The sequence below is a fragment of the Gossypium hirsutum genome, chromosome D10 (genome assembly GCF_007990345.1).
Source record: "Gossypium hirsutum isolate 1008001.06 chromosome D10, Gossypium_hirsutum_v2.1, whole genome shotgun sequence".
NCBI classification, from domain to species: domain Eukaryota; kingdom Viridiplantae; phylum Streptophyta; class Magnoliopsida; order Malvales; family Malvaceae; genus Gossypium; species Gossypium hirsutum.
In genome coordinates this window covers 1,777,039-1,794,060 of record NC_053446.1, presented here as the reverse complement: position 1 = coordinate 1,794,060, position 17,022 = coordinate 1,777,039, and the positions used below count along the sequence as shown (strand labels likewise).

General features: G+C 29.3%; 1 protein-coding gene across 1 annotated transcript; it reads left to right on the top strand.

The window, feature by feature from the left end:
• The first annotated feature begins 7,334 nt into the window (after positions 1-7,334).
• LOC107942074 (endonuclease 1) lies at positions 7,335-9,992 on the top strand. The gene is made up of 8 exons (XM_016875719.2): positions 7,335-7,571; positions 7,656-7,836; positions 7,934-8,041; positions 8,127-8,266; positions 8,369-8,464; positions 8,549-8,613; positions 9,400-9,473; positions 9,689-9,992. The coding sequence occupies exons 1-8, from the start codon at positions 7,458-7,460 to the stop codon at positions 9,811-9,813; spliced, it is 903 nt and encodes a 300-aa protein (XP_016731208.1). The 5' UTR covers positions 7,335-7,457; the 3' UTR covers positions 9,814-9,992.
• The last annotated feature ends 7,030 nt before the right edge of the window (positions 9,993-17,022 follow it).

The window sequence follows — 17,022 nt, the reverse complement described above, 5'->3', positions numbered from 1 at the left end:
TCAACAATAGTATCAACTAAATTTACTATTTTGGCCCTATTATCTCATCTTATAATTTTTTATAATCTCATCAATAAATCGTATTAATTAATAATAATTAATGGTGTCAATTAATTAAAGAGATCAAATCATCTGAATTAAAATATAAAAACTAAATTTAAATGATCTACGTTATAATCACTCAACCATGTATTTATATGTATACTTGTGAGTGTAGTGTATTTATAATAGTAGAGCTTTAAAAAATTGATTCATTTGAAAAAAATAATTGGAATGCTTTATACAAGTGTTATACCAGTGCCTCACGGGTTAACTCTTTTGACCAAAGAAACTAGATGAGACTCCTATAAGCCTAAGATTTCACAAAACTAGACCATTGATGGAACCGCTTTGTCATTTACACGTTATATGTGTTTATTCCCTTAACATGACGATCAATATTAAAATTTTGTTGTTGGGATCGACTCGTATAAACAATGAGCTAAAAAAAGTGAAGAGGAACGAATACATAATTTATGTAGAAAACCCTCAAAAAGGAAAAAAAAATTACGAGTAAAAGAAGTATCAACTTTTCACTAAATGAGTAAATAGATAATAATACAATATGGAGAAAATAAACCTAATTGTACTAAACATACAAACCCAAACCCCAAAAACAAAGGCCTAACTCCAGAATGAAATTCTCTTCATAGTTACCGATGGTCACTAAACTAACTATAATTACGATAAAGGCAAGCGCACCTATCGAACAATAGTATAGCTATGGTGAGTAGGGAATATCGTATCCACGAGAACTAAAAGTACTAGTAATTACTGTTTTTCTATTATTTAGCCGATAAATTGGGATGATTGTTTTTAATCTAAAATTAACTAAACTAATTACTAAGAACGCAACAGAGAATGAATTAAGAAAATAATCGAATAAAACCAATGAGATAGACAATGCCCAGGAAAGAATTCACCTAGACTTCACTCATTATTCTCATTCTAAATTAAACGATTTATTCACTTGTGTCTTGATCCATAGAAACCTCTAAATTTATGTTAATATCTCTTTCGAGAGTAAAAACAACTGATTCTAGGTTGATTAATTGAAATCTCTTTCTAATTAAAACCACTATTATCGCATTAATTCGATTTATGGATTTCTCTATTAGATTTGACTCTAATCCGGTAGATTTATGTCGTCCTATTTCTAGGATTGCATGCAACTCCACTCAATTATGTTAGATCTACTCTTAAATAGGGACTTTTGCTCCACTGAAATAAGCACATTAAACATGAATTAATATCTTGAAAATATTAAAACACGAAATAAGCATACATAACTGAGAACAAGAATCAAGTATTTATCATGTAATTCAGAAATCAAATAATAAGATTCATCTTAGGTTTCATCTTCCTTAGGTATCTAGGGAATTTAGTTCATAATCTGAAATAAAATCATCTCAAAGTTAGGATAACAACAAGACATAAAGAAACTCAATAAAACTTCTAAGGAAATTGAATGGAGATCTCCAATCTTGGAGGAGATTCGCTTCTGAGTTGAATTCGATGGCGTTCTTCGAGTATTTTCTTCGTTCTTCTCTGCGTGCTCCCTTAGGTCCTCTCCTAATATGTATTTATAGACTTTAGAATGCTCAGAAAGCCTAAAAATTGAGTTTTTCTACGTGTTTGGGAATCAGGGTGCGAAATTGACACGGGCTGGCACATGGGCGTGTGGCCAGCCCATGTGGAAATGCCTAGGCCCCAGGCCGTGTGGATCCTGAAAACAGCTCCACTGAAAACAGCTCCACTGAATTAAGCACATTAAACATGAATTAATATCTTGAAAATATTAAAACACGAAATAAGCATACATAACTGAGAACAAGAATCAAGTATTTATCATGTAATTCAAAAATCAAATAATAAGATTCATCTTAGGTTTCATCTTCCCTAGGTATCTAGGGAATTTAGTTCATAATCTGAAATAAAATCATCTCAAAGTTAGGATAACATCAAGACATAAAGAAACTCAATAAAACTTCTAAGGAAATTGAATGGAGATCTCCAATCTTGGAGGAGATTCGCTTCTGAGTTGAATTCGGTGGCGTTCTTCGAGTCTTTTCTTTGTTCTTCTTCGTGTGCTCCCTTAGGTCCTCTCCTAATATGTATTTATAGACTTTAGAATGCTCAAAAAGCCTAAAAATTGAGTTTTTCTGCGTGTTTGGGAATCAGGGTGCGAAATCGACATGGGCTGGCACATGGGCGTGTGGCCAGCCCATGTGGAAATGCCCTGGCCCCAGGCCGTGTGGATCCTGAAAATAGCTCTTTTTATCCGATTTTGGCTCGTTTTTCACTCCTTTCACTCCCCTATGCTCACCTAAGTATAGAAATATGAATTTAAAGGATTAGGAGCATCAAATTCACTAATTTACATAATAAATCATCCAAAAACGCATCAAGAATGAGATTATAAACATGTTACTTTAATGGCGTATCAGTTACCATGAAAACTCTCACTAAAACTCGTATACGACTACATTTTGTCACCCTCAAAGAAAAACCCTTATTGATTGACATAACTAAACAGTGATATAATGACCCCTTTAACAGTGATATAATGACCCCTTTAAATAGGCTTAGATTAGAGTTCTAATTATACTAAAATATCCCTGCAATAATCAAAGTCTAATTAGGAGAAACAATCCACTTGAAGTCTAAAACGAGACTGCGAAATAAGACAACACGTCGTGACATCGTGACGTGCTGGCTCTCCTCGTAATGACATTGAAGCCGCATTTTCCTGAAATTTACATTGCATTGTCCCAACAAGCCTTACCTACTCATCATGACATTAGGCCTGTTTTGGTCCTTCTTCAACTATTTGTTTTTATTCTCTTAAATACTTGTAAATTTTTCGATAAATGCAAGATACACATCACATTTACTGAAACCAACCTATGACAACAGTACAGATTAACTAACTTGTAGAGAATCTAATGCCAATTCATGAATGACACATATCGAGAGCTATCATACAAAAGCTTACAAACACCGAAAAATTGGGTCAAGACATTTTCACTCTGAGTGAACTGTTATAAACCGTCATACCCTTCTCGTTATATTAAGAGTGGATTTTTTTTAATCAAATTTGAAGTTGGATTTACAAGGTTTTTAATTAAAATTTTTCAAAAATATATTATGATGGAATTTTGATCAAACACACATCATCCTCATCAATTATTAATATTTTGAGCAGTTGAAATCTCCGAACTCGAATTTTTCTTTATAGATACAATTTAAATAAAATCGGAACTGAAGCAGGCAATTAGTTTCCCAAGGGCAGAAATTCATTTAAAATTGACATTAATACAAGCTTCTGTACAAAATTACAGACATGAATATGAACCAATAATAATAATAATAAGCAGCTCACATCTTTCTTAGGACAGGCAACACCCTCTCACATTGTTTTTTTTTTCCCCTTACAAAATCATCAAAAAATCGATTTACATTATTATAAATTAAGACAAACGAGAAGAAGATGCTCTGCGACTGCTTGCAGTGAAAATAGAAGCAAAAGAATGGGCAATCCCCGCCACTATAGCAACTTTCACTTGTCCCCTCCTCGGTATCGGCCGGCCCGCGATCCTCCGTGAGATATTCCCGCCGTTGATCATTTCCCTCCTTGCACCTGCCATTTTTGCTTTTTTTTGTTTGTTTGGCGAAGATGGGTAATTGAAACAGAGATGAAAACAGAGAGGCCTTTGAAGGAAACTCAGGTGAGTTAACTGAGTTAGATTTGGGGTTGTATGGTTTATATAGAGAGGAATACAAATGATTGCCCTTTGATTCAGGTAGATATTACGGTCATGCCCACAGATTTTGACTGTCTTGACATTTTGGCATTAGTGTACTTTTCTATGTTGGATTTTGACCAGAAATCTTCCTTTTCTTTAGTTTGTTTGAGATATTTTTAGATTATTGTTAAATTAATTCTTAAATAATGTATGTAATATGAAATTATTTTTATAAATGATAATTTATTTATTTTTAACATGATAAGTTAAAATTTTGATCAACACAAGTTGAAATGAGTTTCTTAAACACTAATATTTTCATTAAAAAACACTCTAATATTTAAATTAACATTATTTTTATAAAATTTCAAATTTTAGAGTTGTTTTGGCATCATTTTTGTTATATATAATATTTAGGGGTAATTTAATTCAAATAGTGCTAAGTTTTAGCTCGAATTTCAATATTTAACTTCAAACTTAATCAATTTTTATACTCAAGATTAGGGTCATGAAAAGCTTGATTAGGGTCATGAGTTGTTTGAATCGAGTACTAAAGTGTTCGAATTTGACTCAATCAATAGTTCAAGTTGCTCAAGTTCGAGCTCAACTTAATAATTACCAATCAAATTCAAAGTTTTTATTTCAAATCAAACTTTAATAGCTCTTGCAAACACCAACATCTTATTTACACCATTAAACTCTTTCTATATAGTAAGGTAAAAACATAATTTCATTATATAAAAAATTATTAAAATGAAAAGCTTAATTAAGCTCACAAACTAATTGAATCAAGTACTAAATTACTTGAATTCTGTTTGATCGTACTTGAGTTCAACTCAATAATTATTGTATCGAATTCGAGTTTTTTTGAATCAAATTGGAATAATACCTAAACACCAATGTCTCACTTACGTTTATATTACTTTTTTAAATTTCCATTATTTAATTTATTTGAAATAAAATTATATATAGAAGACAAAACTAGCTTGACGTAAAAAAATTCAAGTTATCTTTGTTTTGTCGAACATATTCAAACGTAAAAGAATTATATATATACATGTATGTATGTATCGATGTTTGATTTAATGAGAAGTAGACTCTTTCAAAGATATTTTCTTTTATTATAAAATTTAAACAATTTTATTTTAAAAAATACTAAATTTTTTATCCTCAATATTTTCTCTTATGATTTTGAGTGATAATTTGCACCTAACAGTCTTTACCCAATATTTTTAAAAAAATTACTAAAAATTCAAAAGAGGAAATAATTAAAATTATGTGTGGGTATCAAAACCGAAATAAAAAATTGAAAAATTTAATTTTATAAATAAAAAAATTGATGAATTGGATCATATTTAGACAAGACGACAAAAAAGATGCTAATCTTCATAAAATAATGATTAAATTAAGGTTTAAAATTGTTGTTGATATAAAGCAAATTGTTGATGTCATGTCTGAAATTAAAAAAAAATAAAAAAATCACGTGATGAATTGAATCCAGACCCTAAAGTCATCGATGGCTTTTAGACTTTAGTTACCCTGTCCCTGTCACTCACACTGCCTCCACCTTATCCAACGGATCCGATTAGATGTAGCCGCCACACTGGTACTGTCATTAACGAAACCCTTTTTAGAACAGGTGTTCCAATCATCCCTTTATCTGTCCAACCAGTTCCGATCACATCATCCCTTAAATTTTTTTTTGAAATGATATCTCGATTACTTCCTAATTCAATTGATTTGCCTAACCATTTTCATCAAATCTGATAAAATTTTGCTGTTTTATCATCTCTCCAAAGTCTGTATTTAATTCCAATAATAAATTGAAACTAGTCACGCCGACTCATTTCGCCCAAATCTAATTATATTGGCTAAAACAATATACATTGATTAAAGTTAAAAAAAAATCTAAAATTACATATACACAGTAATTTTATTAAAACGAATCGATATCAGTACATATTAATTTCATTTGAATATGTTCACCAATACAATATTAATTATCTTATACTAAACTTAATTAAATTTAAAATTCAATCAAATTAAAACAAAAAGTTGGAACTATTTAATTCCAACTCAAAAATTTTATTTAAAAAATATTAAATTCATTCTCACTCGATCCAATATCGTTTGGATCGAGTGATGTACCTGAAAAAGTTGTAATCTTTTCTTATGTGTTTAGTCGGGAAGTCACCACCTCATTCACCAATCTATTTAAAATAATGTAAGTTATAAAGTTTAATTTCTATATTTTTGAATTTTAAAATTTTATTTATGATCAAAATTGGTAGTATATAGGTTAAATTATATTATTCGTTACGTAGTGTGCGTAAGTTATGAATTTAATTTTTGTTTATTAATTCGATCATTTTTAATTTTTATACTCTTTAAATTTTAAAATTTCAATTATGTCTCAAATGATAACAATAAAATCCATTGATGTGCAATAATAAAGCATATTGTGTGGATTTTATAAGTATTGTGTGCAGTAATAAAGCATATTATATTGTCAAAAGAGAATGTAGGTTTAAAATTTAAAGAAGATATTGTTGAGAGGGTCAGTCACAATCTCTGAATATGGACGGTAAAACAAATATGATGAATAAAAAATAATTTAAAATTATAAATAATTTTTTATTAATTGTTATTAACATGTGATTATGAAAAATTAATTTTTTATATGTGGTTTTTATTTTTATTTTGTCATGTGATTTCAATATTTTAATTTAATTATGTGAATAAAAAACATTATATTACTAATTTAAAATTATAAATAATTTTTTATTAATTGTTATTAACATGTGATTATGAAAATTCAATTTTTATATAGTTTTTAAATATTCTTGTCATGTGATTTCAGTATTTTTATAAAATACATGTAAATAAATAATATTTTTCTGAGCAGTGCACAGGGTATCGAACTAGTTTATAATATAACCAAATTGCACAAGGTATCAAACTATTATATATCCAAATGCACAGGGTATCAAACTATTTTTTATATAGGTTAAAATATCTCATAAACCCCTATACTCTTCGAGAATTTGAAATTGTCTTTTTACTTTCATTTTCAAGAATTTAGCTCTTTTACTTTTTAATTTTCAAATTCAACTTCGGTTATTAATACTGTACATTATTATTTTGTTAAATTTAAATTTATAACATTATTTTTTTAATCGCATGGTTATTAAGTGAGTTTTTTTTATTTCAAAATGTCACAACAAAAAGTTTAACAGTATTAACAATTGGATTTGAATTTTGAAATATGAAAAATAGATGGACTAAATTCTTGGAAATAAAAGTAGAGGGACTAAATTCTAAATTTTCAAAAAGTACAAGAACTTATGGCATATTTTAACCATATATATAATTAACTAACCTTATAAACTATTACATACACCAAACTTACTTACGTACACCCATCATTAATCATCCTTGATTAATGATTAATAATTAATTAACTCTATGTTCATCATTGATCTACATCACATCACATATACCAGAATAATGCTCCCACTTGCTTCCATGTCAGGTCAACCTTGAGGTAGTTAACGTGAAAAACAGTGAGAATCTAGACCACTTATTGTGTTTATATACATTACATGAACCCCATTGTTATTGAGTTGCCAAAACTAGTAAAACAATAGCAGGAAAGACAAGACATTGAGGAATATGGTCGTGTTGTGGAGGTTGTCTTCATTGTTGGTGGCTCTGACACTGGTTTTAGTGCCTAGAACCCATGGTTGGAGCAAAGAAGGTCATGTTTTAACATGCCGGATAGCTCAGGTACTGTTCGTTGAATTGCTCTTTTGGTACTTTTTTGTGCTTTGATTAGTATTTGATGGACCGTGTATGGAAATTTTGGTATAGGGTCTTTTAGAGCCTGAGGCAGCAGCAGCTGTTGAAAATTTGTTGCCTGACTATGCTAATGGAGACCTTTCGTCCCTTTGCGTATGGCCGGACCAAATCCGGCATTGGTATAAGTATCGATGGACGAGTCCACTTCATTTCATCGATACTCCGGATAATGCTTGCTCGTATGAGTACTCGAGTAAGCTGAAATCCCAGCAATTTTTTGGTCATAAAATAATATAAAAGATCACTTGGATTGTGTATGAATAATGCACATTTGCTCATTTTTGTTTTAGGGGACTGTCATGATACTAATGGTGTGAAGGACATGTGCGTTGCTGGTGCAATCCAAAACTTCACCTCACAGCTTGTGCACTACAGGGAAGGAACATCAGATCGTCGATGTAAGAAAATCGTATTTACTCGTCCATGATTCATGTTGTCGTTTCCTTGAATTCGATACCGGATGACCTCTTTTGTCCCCTGCAGATAACATGACAGAAGCCTTATTGTTCTTGTCACACTTCATAGGAGATATCCATCAGCCGATGCACGTCGGTTTTACGACCGACGAAGGCGGAAACACCATCTCGGTTCGATGGTTTAGGCATAAATCTAACCTGCACCATGTGAGTGTCTGTGGTTAAACTAAACTTATAGCTAAATTGAGTGATTTAATTAGTCACATTTTATGAAATATTTCAACAATGTGTATGTGTTTATATATATAGGTATGGGATAGGGAGATCATCCTTACAGCTCTAGCAGATTACTATGAAAAGAACTTGGACAGCCTTCAAGAGGACTTAGTAGGGAACTTTACTGATGTAAGTTCAATTTAGTCCCTAATTACTATACAAATTCTAGCTTAGTATTTGTATTTAAACATAATGATTGTTGCTTTCATATAGGGAATCTGGTTTGATGATGTAGCATCATGGGAAGAATGTGATGATCTTCTTACATGCTCGAACAAGTAAGATTTCTACCCTCTTTCGATCAATTATAAAACGTGGTCAAATTTTGATTTTGGTACTTTAATAAGTTTAAACTTGAGATTTAGTCTTTATATTTTAATTTGGCGTATTTTGGTCTATTTACTTTTACAATGTCTTCAAGGTGAAGTCAACATAAAATTATAAAACTTTTGGATGCCAAAGCCAAAAACTTTTTTGTTAAAACTTTAAAGAACTTAATTGAATTATTAAATTTTGGGAGGATAAAAATGCAATTTTTCCATTTAATCAGCTAAAATAGATTAAAATTAAATTATTAATTTTTAGAAGCTAAAGTTGGAAAAATTTCCATCTAACCAAAGAGATAGAAGGGCTTAAATTAATTGATTTTTTTAGGAGCTAAAATTACTACTTTTTTCATTTAACCAAGTTGGGGTCCCTATCTACTCTCAAATTTTATTCTTGAATGTTATTAGCTGGTTCAAATAGTTAACATCGTTAACTTTTTCCATTCATATTTTAAAATGATTTTTTTTAAAATTACTCGTTCTAACCCATCATATTGACATAAATTTTTTTTAGATTGTTTTTAAAAATCTCACATTTAAATCTTAACCTAAATAGTTAATGGAGTTAGCTATTATGTCAAATTAAAATACAACAATTAAATCACAAAATTTAGCATAGTAGAAGGGTCAAACCAAATTTTTTTTCTATCCCATCTGGTAATTTCAGAGAAAAAAGAAAATGAGTTTTTGCTTGCTTGATGATATGTTTAATAAAAGCTACCATTTTCATATGAGTAGGTATGCTAATGAGAGCATAAACCTAGCTTGCAAATGGGGCTACAAAGGCGTAGAGCCTGGACAAACCTTGGCAGGTATGTTATATTATTGCTTAAAGCTTTGGAAAAACAAGGTCAAAATTTTCTATTAGTCCCTGTATAATGCATAAGTTGTAGATTCAGTCCCTATAATTTGATCATGTTCTAGTCCTTACTGAACTCCTACCGATTGAATTGGAATTGAATTTTTAAAAGGTTAAAATATACCATAGGTGTTTGTACTCTTCATAGTGTCTTGTTTTTGGTTGCAGATGAATACTTCAATTCAAGGATGCCTATAGTAATGAAAAGAATTGCTCAAGGAGGGGTCAGATTAGCCATGATTTTGAACTTGGTTTTTGGTGATTCTCAACATGGTTTTGCAGCCGCGTCTTAAATTTAACATCCAAAACTCCACCCAAATTTGAATAAACAGAGGGCTTTGTAGCTTTGTTTAATCTTAGAACAATAACATTACTATGATCAATGTTGATCCACCCTTCATTTGTACTTTGTAACTCCGATCATAAAATGAATTTGTTAACATCAACAATGGTATCATTCAAATTGATCAAATTTTCATTTTCGTCCCTCTACTATATCCTATATTTTTATAATATCATCAATGAGTCTTACGCGTGTCAATGCAAAACAGTTTCCAAAAGGCAGAAATTCATTTAAAACAGACATTAATACCAGCTTCTGTACATAATTACCGAAATGAACATGAACCCAAAATAATAATAATAATAATAAGCAGCTCACATCTTTCTTTAGGACAGGCAACACCCTCTCCCACTGTTTTTTTTTTTTACAAAATCATAAAAAATTCGTGTGTTTCTTTTTATTATAAATTAAGACAAACGAGAAGGAGATGCTCTGCGACTGCTTGTAGTGAAAATAGAAGCAAAAGAATGTGCAATCCCCGCCATTATAGCAACTTTCACTTGTCCCCTCCTTGGGATTGGACGGCCAGCGATCCTCCGTGAGATATTCCCGCCATTGATCATTTCCCTCCTTGCACCTGCCATTTAAGCTTTTTTCTTTTTCCTTTTTTTTTGGGGGGGGGGGATTGGGTAATTGAATAGAGGAGATGAAAACAGAGTTTTCTTTTTATGGAAACTGGGGTGAGTTAATAGAGATGGATTTGGGCTTGTATGGTTTATATAGAGAGGAATATAAATGATTGCCCTTTGATTCTGGTAGATATTACGGTCGAAGTTCGATAATCCTTTCTAAACTTAATTAACCTAATTATTTTTTTATCGATTCAAGATTGAATTAATTTAATTGAGTTAATGTACACGTTAAAATAAAAATTTAATTAAACTTGTGAGTTTTTAAATCAAATATTAAAATACTCGAATAAAATTTAATTCATAGTTCAATATGCTCAAATTTAAATTTGATTCAATAATTAAAAAATTAAATTTATTTATTTTTCAAATCAAGTTCGAATAACACTTAAGAATTAATATCTCATTTACATTTTAAATTATATATACTTTTTTTTAATCACCCAACTTAAATTCGAAACTCATAAAATATAGAAAATTTCATCACTCTATTCAATTATTTTCTTTTTATAATTTGAGTGATATTCAAAGCTAACATCTTTAGGCTAAAATGTTGAAAATTTTAATTTTATAAGTAAAAGGACGATGAGTGGGATCATATTTAGACAAGAAAGATACGTAATGATTAAATTAAGGTGTAAGACAAATTATTGATGTCATGTCTGAAATTAAAAAGAATCACGTGATTAATTGAACCCGGACCCTAAAGTCATCGATAGCTTTTTTTGCTTTCCAGTCCCTCTCTCCACCTTATCCGAAGAATCCCGGATTAGATCTTTCAGCCACACTGACAGAGTCATTGGATCCAATCTTCAAAATCGATATTCGATACTCACTAATATCATATTTCGTATCGATTTCAGTTGTATCGGTTAATACATATTATTTCGACTTGTATGTGGATTAGTTTCATCTAATTTCATTCTTATCAACGACAATAATGTGTACCAACTAATGTATTTTACATACACGAGATGATATTATTGTATGGAATGTATTTTTTTCTTGTTTATTTTGTATTTGTAAAATTAATTGATTTAATTTGTATATTTTTGTAAAATCAAGATTTTTTCATATTTATTTTATTGTTTGGAAGCATCCTTTTAAGAATATTAAAAAACTTAAAATAATTTATCAAAATAATCGATATTGGTATGTGTCAATATTAATAGAAAAACGGTACGTATAATGATACAATATTAATAACCTTATATAGTTAAAATGAATTAAATTTGTCCAACATTGTCCAAATTTAAAGCATTGAAAAAGTTAACATGATTAGCGGAGGAGTCAACTCACCATCTCATTCACCAATATATTGTGAAGGACTGTCGCATCAGTAAAAAGGTCTTCTTTTCTATTTTCCTTTTTTATGAGTCAGGATTATATTTAATTTGGATTGAATTATTAATTAAATTGAAAATTAGTTAGAGTAATAGTTTGGAGAAAAGTTTTAAATCTGTTGATTTACGAAACAATTCAATAAAATTAAAAATTAATTAAATTTATTTTTAATAATTTTTTATTTTTAATTAAAGTTTTAATGATATATTTAATCAAACAGTCCAGATCATATTTATGAAAATTGAACGTCGATAATGATGATGAATCGCAAAGAAAGAGAGAAAATAGAACACACAGAATTTTACGTGGAAACCCTTTCGGGGAAAAATCACGGGCAGAGGAGAAGAAAATTTACTATGTTGAATTTGAATGATATAAGAGGAGAGACGACTACGCCTATTTATAGGTTTGTAAAACCATATTCTAATCAAAGTCTAATAGAAGTAATGCAATAATGTTAAAATACGTTGTTCTAATCAAATATCAAATAAAGGAAGTAAACTTCAACCTAAATCATACCACGGGGGCTAATTACGACCCCAGTCCATTATTTTGCTTATTGGAGATCTGCAATGAACTACGACCTTCACATGTTCGACCACCAATTTGATTTTGAAAAGGTTAATAGGGAGGTGTAAAACAACTAATTTATTGTTGATATATTACAACTAAATACTATTAGTAATTATGAAGTAAATAATTTATTATTTTTAAAAAATCTAAGTTACGAATTTAATTATTATGCTCTTGGTGAAGTTTAGGTTTAAAAATTTTTAAAAATTAAAATTTTTGTCAGGATCGAAATAACAACAATTAAATTTGTTAGGTTAAATTTTACTATTAGTCATGTATTAGGCATAAGTTATAGATTTAGTCTCTATTCTTCAATTTGATCATTTCTAGTTCTTATACTTTTTTTTTTTTGAATTTTGATATTTCAACCATGTATTAAATGATAACCGTTAAATTTATTAACTAAAATAACATGATTTTTGTTGAGCATTATATGAAAGTAATAAGCTGATATAACATTATATATGTGATACTATATTTGCCACATAAAATTTTGAAATTGGTATACACTAATTTAATGAATTTAATGACATACCATGATTGAAATTTCAAATTTTAAAAAATACACGACTTGAGAATAATCAAACTAAAATAAAAGAATTAAATCTAATATTATAATATCTTTATTAAATATTATAATTAGTAAATTTATTTATTTTTTATATTAATCTTAAAAAGAAGATTACTTTTTAAAACATTCTTTAATAAATATCCTCTGAGTTGGAGTCATGGGCTCTTTATGGGGATTTAATTGGACTATCCATGCAAATAAAAGCCCATCGGGCTTAACAAAATACAGTGACGAGATGGCTGGGTCACCTTTGCTCATGCTTTCGAATACTATGGTTGGGTTTGCTTTAAACTTACTCCAATAGCCGATGGAATCTAACTGAACGAAACTAAAAAAATTATATTAAGAGATAAAAAATGAATCATAATTTTTCAGAGGGATTAAAATAAAATTTTATCAACGTATTAAGTTTACAATTTATGAGAAAACCTAATTATAATTTTACCAAGTTAGGGTTTGAATAACTTAATTGCATCTCAAGTTTAAAATTGATGTTCAATTGAACTCGAATCGAATATCGAGCCATGAATTTTAAGTCGAGTTTAACCTCGTATATATTACTATTTAAGTTTAACTTAGACCAATTACACCCCTACACCCAAGGGTGAATCCATTTTCTTTTGAAGCAGGCGAAATTAAATTATTAATGAAAATAAAAATACAAATTTATCATTATATTAATTTAAATTTTATAATTTTAGCAATAATTAAATCATAAATTTATTATTTTTAAAAGTTTAAATATATATAATTTGATCATATCTTAATTCGGATCCAAGACCAATAAAACTACATCCCAATAAATGAAGATGATTGAACAAAGAACCCATCATATTATGGCAATAAAAAAAATCATAAATAACATACACATTTTTTTGTTATAATGATACATGCACTATATATAATGATTTTGTCCTTGGATCAAAAATAGCACTCATACAACCCTCACATTAATCTTTCTTGTCCATTTAAAGCACCCCGTTCAACATTAATTAATATACATTTAGGTTAAAATATGCTGTAGGTCTTAATACTCTTCACAAATTTAGACTTCAATTTATATATTTTATTTTTCGAGAATTTAATTTTTCTAACATTTCTATTTCAAAATTCACTTCCAATTGTTAAATTTATTGGTATGATATTTTTTAATTAAAAAAATTGATGTAATGAACTTGAATTTAACGAAATAATTTTAACAATGTTAACAATTAAACTTGAATTTTAGAATCTTAAAAGTAGAGAAACTAAATTTTAAGAAATACAAATATAAGGACTAAATTCTAAATTTAAAAAAAAATATAAAGACTTATGACATTTTAACCATATAGTTTAGTAAAGGTTAATTTAATGGATATATTATTAATATATTCTCAAATTGATACTGTAATTAAATATCAACTATTGTATACAAAGGTGTGTAAAATGATATTTTGGATTTTATATATAAAGACACAGATATTTTCATTTCACATTTTTCTTTATATAAAGGGGACGAAGTATAAATCTATTGCAGAAAACAACTTAATTAATTTTTGGGTTTTTATTTTATTTACTTATACAGATAAATTATTCATCATACTTAACTGTCATTGTGATAAAAAAAAAATTTGAAAGGGATATTGGATATTACACAGGGACAAAGTGAGGGGTGAAGAATGCTTTTTACTACCATTGCAGCATCCCTTTTCCTCCTCATCTTATATCTATATCACAATATAGGACTTTGGCTATACCGTAAATAGATAAAAAAATTCTCAACCACGCAAAGAATTTTATGGATGGTTGTGTGTTTTTATTTGTTTATAGGATTAAATAAGAAATTTATCATTTTTTGAGAGATATAGTGCAATTTTATCATATGCTAATTTAAAATTTTATAAATCTTGAGGGACTAAGGAGTCGAGCCCTTGCTAGCCCCTAGTGCCACTCCTATTGTGATTAGTTATGTAAACATTTTAGGGATGACACATGACATGTTCATCACGTGAAATCTCTTCTATCAATCTTATCAAAATAGATGTCGAGCCTTTCTTATGCTTGAATACCATGTGAGATTCTATTAAATTTATACAAGTTTAAAATCCAACCGCTACTCAATTAAGAAACTATCTTGCCCCCTAAAATGGCATACAAATGTCAAGGCTTGAGAAGAGTTGATGACCAAACCTGCTTATAAAATATCATCTCCTTCACCATCAAGGGTAAGGACTCTCTTTAGGCTAAAACCCTGTCTTATCTTCCACCAGTAACTCAGGTCTTCGCTCAACTTCTCCCTCACCACTGTGTGAACCATTTATGTTTCTTATTCTATGGGAAAACACTAATAATCAAGGGACTTCGCTATATGACATCAAATCTTAGGATCAACCAACGACCATGGGATTATAATCTGTGGAATTCCTGCATATTCTTTGTTAATTTATAAACAAAAAAGGGTGAAAATAGTTTCATCTAATATAAAAGACAAGGAACCCAAAGCTGTCACCTCTGCCATGAAAATGAAAGATTATTAGAACACAATTTTGTTTGTAATGAAAAGTTCAAGAATGTTAAACCAAAAAAAAGAGAAAAACTCTACTCGGGGAACAATTTGGTTTTTGTGACATTGTTGCTATCTATATCTTCTTTGTTTCTTTCTATAAAGGAATAGGGCATTGGCATGTTTGAATTTAATATACCAAAGGGGGCTGTCCTCGAAGCTACTTCACTTGTCCATTTTGTTTGTTCTCACATATATAGTTCCGGGTTAATTTGTCTACATGTTCTTAAATCCGCTCGAGATTTTAAATTAATCATTATTTTTAAAATGTTTTACTTGAGTACTCAAAGTATTACAATCTAATTATTAGGGTGAATCTAGGGAAATGTATAATTTATGAAGGTTAAAATGGGTTGTTAGTACCTATACTTTGACAAATTTTGAGATTTAATCGTTATACTTAAAAAAAGTTATAATTTAAAAATTTCAACTGTTTTGATTTTAAAATCTCTTCAGTATTTTCTATCAAAATTTGTCAATTGGCCTTATGAGAATTGTCATATGATTGATTGACTGAAAATAAACATATTAAGTTAAAAATTTTGAACAGAAACTACCAATGATGATAATGATTGGACTAATATTTTTAAGTTGAAAAAGTAAGAGGATTGAAGTTTTAATTTTTACTGTACAAGGACTAAATCTCAATTTAAGCATTCTAAAATTGATATAATGGTAAAATTCTTTTGGCCCCAAAGAATTTATTATTAAAATCTGCCCCTTCTAAAATTTTTTCTACTTCGCCCCAGCATTAAGTGCTAGCTCTAATTAAAATATATAGGTCAAATTGAAAACATACAGACACTAGGTAACATAGATTCTATATATTAAAGAAAAAAAATAGGCCTCTAAATTTAGAAACCAATTAAGAATCCAAAGGAGAGTTTAAGGACATGTAATGCAATTAACCGTATAGTTTCCCCACTCCATGGTCATCCATGTTTTTGTTTAGTTCCCATATGAATAATATTTTGTGTTTTGTTGTGTTGAATTGATTGAAATGGCGCACTTGTGTGGAACCAGCTTTTTGGAAATAGGAAATTTCCAAGAATCTGAGACTGGTGTTTTGGCAGTGAGTGGGGTCGTATGGCATTTTTGTTTCACAAGATTCTCAACATTTTGGTGAATTGTTGATGTTGATGAAAGGATGGATCTTCGTCGTTACTTCATCAAACTTTAATTTCTCAGCAGAAATGAAAAATTATATATATAGTTTTGGACATTTATCACAAACACGTGAGTCTCATGTAGGGTCGAATTACATATATATATATATTGATTGCTTTGCCATGCCAGTTTAGCCACAAACATTGGAGGTTAATCATTTTGGTCGTGAGGTAAATTTGGATATGTGTGGATATTCAAATCGATTTTTATGGGTTTGAATATTGCAGATTAAATTATATTTAAATTTTAAAGTTATTTTTATGGGTTTGGATATGTGTGGATAAGTCGAAATTCATTATCAGAATTAACATTGTTTATTCGGATAAATGCATG

Coding starts and splice junctions, on each gene's coding strand:
- LOC107942074 (XM_016875719.2), top strand. CDS start 7,458: ATGGTCGTGTTGTGGAGGTTGTCTTCATTGTTGGTGGCTCTGACACTG. Junction 7,572..7,655: donor TAACATGCCGGATAGCTCAG/GTACTGTTCGTT, acceptor ATTTTGGTATAG/GGTCTTTTAGAGCCTGAGGC. Junction 8,042..8,126: donor AGGAACATCAGATCGTCGAT/GTAAGAAAATCG, acceptor TGTCCCCTGCAG/ATAACATGACAGAAGCCTTA.